Source organism: Eurypyga helias, unplaced genomic scaffold, assembly GCF_000690775.1.
Source record: "Eurypyga helias isolate BGI_N326 unplaced genomic scaffold, ASM69077v1 scaffold39537, whole genome shotgun sequence".
NCBI classification, from domain to species: Eukaryota; Metazoa; Chordata; class Aves; order Eurypygiformes; family Eurypygidae; genus Eurypyga; species Eurypyga helias.
The window spans coordinates 591-1,209 of record NW_010264341.1 but is presented as its reverse complement, the minus strand read 5'-3'; the positions used below and the strand labels follow the sequence as shown (position 1 = coordinate 1,209).

At 63.7% G+C, this 619-nt stretch overlaps 1 protein-coding gene across 1 annotated transcript in view; it reads left to right on the top strand.

The window, feature by feature from the left end:
- Positions 1–80: 80 nt before the first annotated feature.
- LOC104513124 (mitochondrial ubiquitin ligase activator of nfkb 1-A-like) overlaps positions 81–619 on the top strand; it is a gene marked incomplete at its 3' end in the record, with an annotated part of 1,122 nt that continues 583 nt past the window's right edge. Inside the window, exons 1-2 of the mRNA XM_010156363.1 lie at positions 81–211; positions 459–582. Of these exons, the coding sequence (XP_010154665.1) occupies positions 95–211; positions 459–582 (241 nt within the window). The remainder of the gene's footprint in view (positions 212–458; positions 583–619) is intronic.

The window sequence follows — 619 nt, the reverse complement described above, 5'->3', positions numbered from 1 at the left end:
AGGGCAGCAGCACTCTGGGGACACCCCTGCCCCGGGGCTGACACGGCCCTGTCCCCCAGACGACGCGCTCACCGTGCTGCCCGAGCCTGGCACCATGGACACGCCACCCATCACACCCGGGGAGCTGCTGTGTCTGGGCTCCAGCCTCGCCTTCTCCGGACTCTTCTACTACCTGTACAGGAAGAAAGCCGGAGTCATGGCACGCTTACAGGTAGCTCTGTCCCTCAGACGCTCTCTTCGGCCCACTGTCCCTTCCCTGCGGCTCTACGCTGCCCAGCCCAGAGCCATCGATTTGGGTGCACCTTGCTGATGCAGCCCGCTGCATCCGCTACTGATGCCACGATGCCCAGGCAAGGTGTCATCCTGCCACAGATCCCCACAAAGCCGTGCACGACCCCCCTCTGCCTGCCAGCTCATCAACCCCTGCCCATGTTCACGCCCAGTCCCCGCTCTTACAGGAAGCCCCAAAGCTCCAGGTTGATGATGATTTACCGGCACTGGTGTCTGCAGCCAGTGAGAGGTGCCTGCCCTACGTTGCCCTGGAAGGTAAGGAGTCCCTGCGGCCCCACACCCGGGACAGGGGTTGTGCTCTCCTCCTTCGGCTGTGATGCATCCCTTG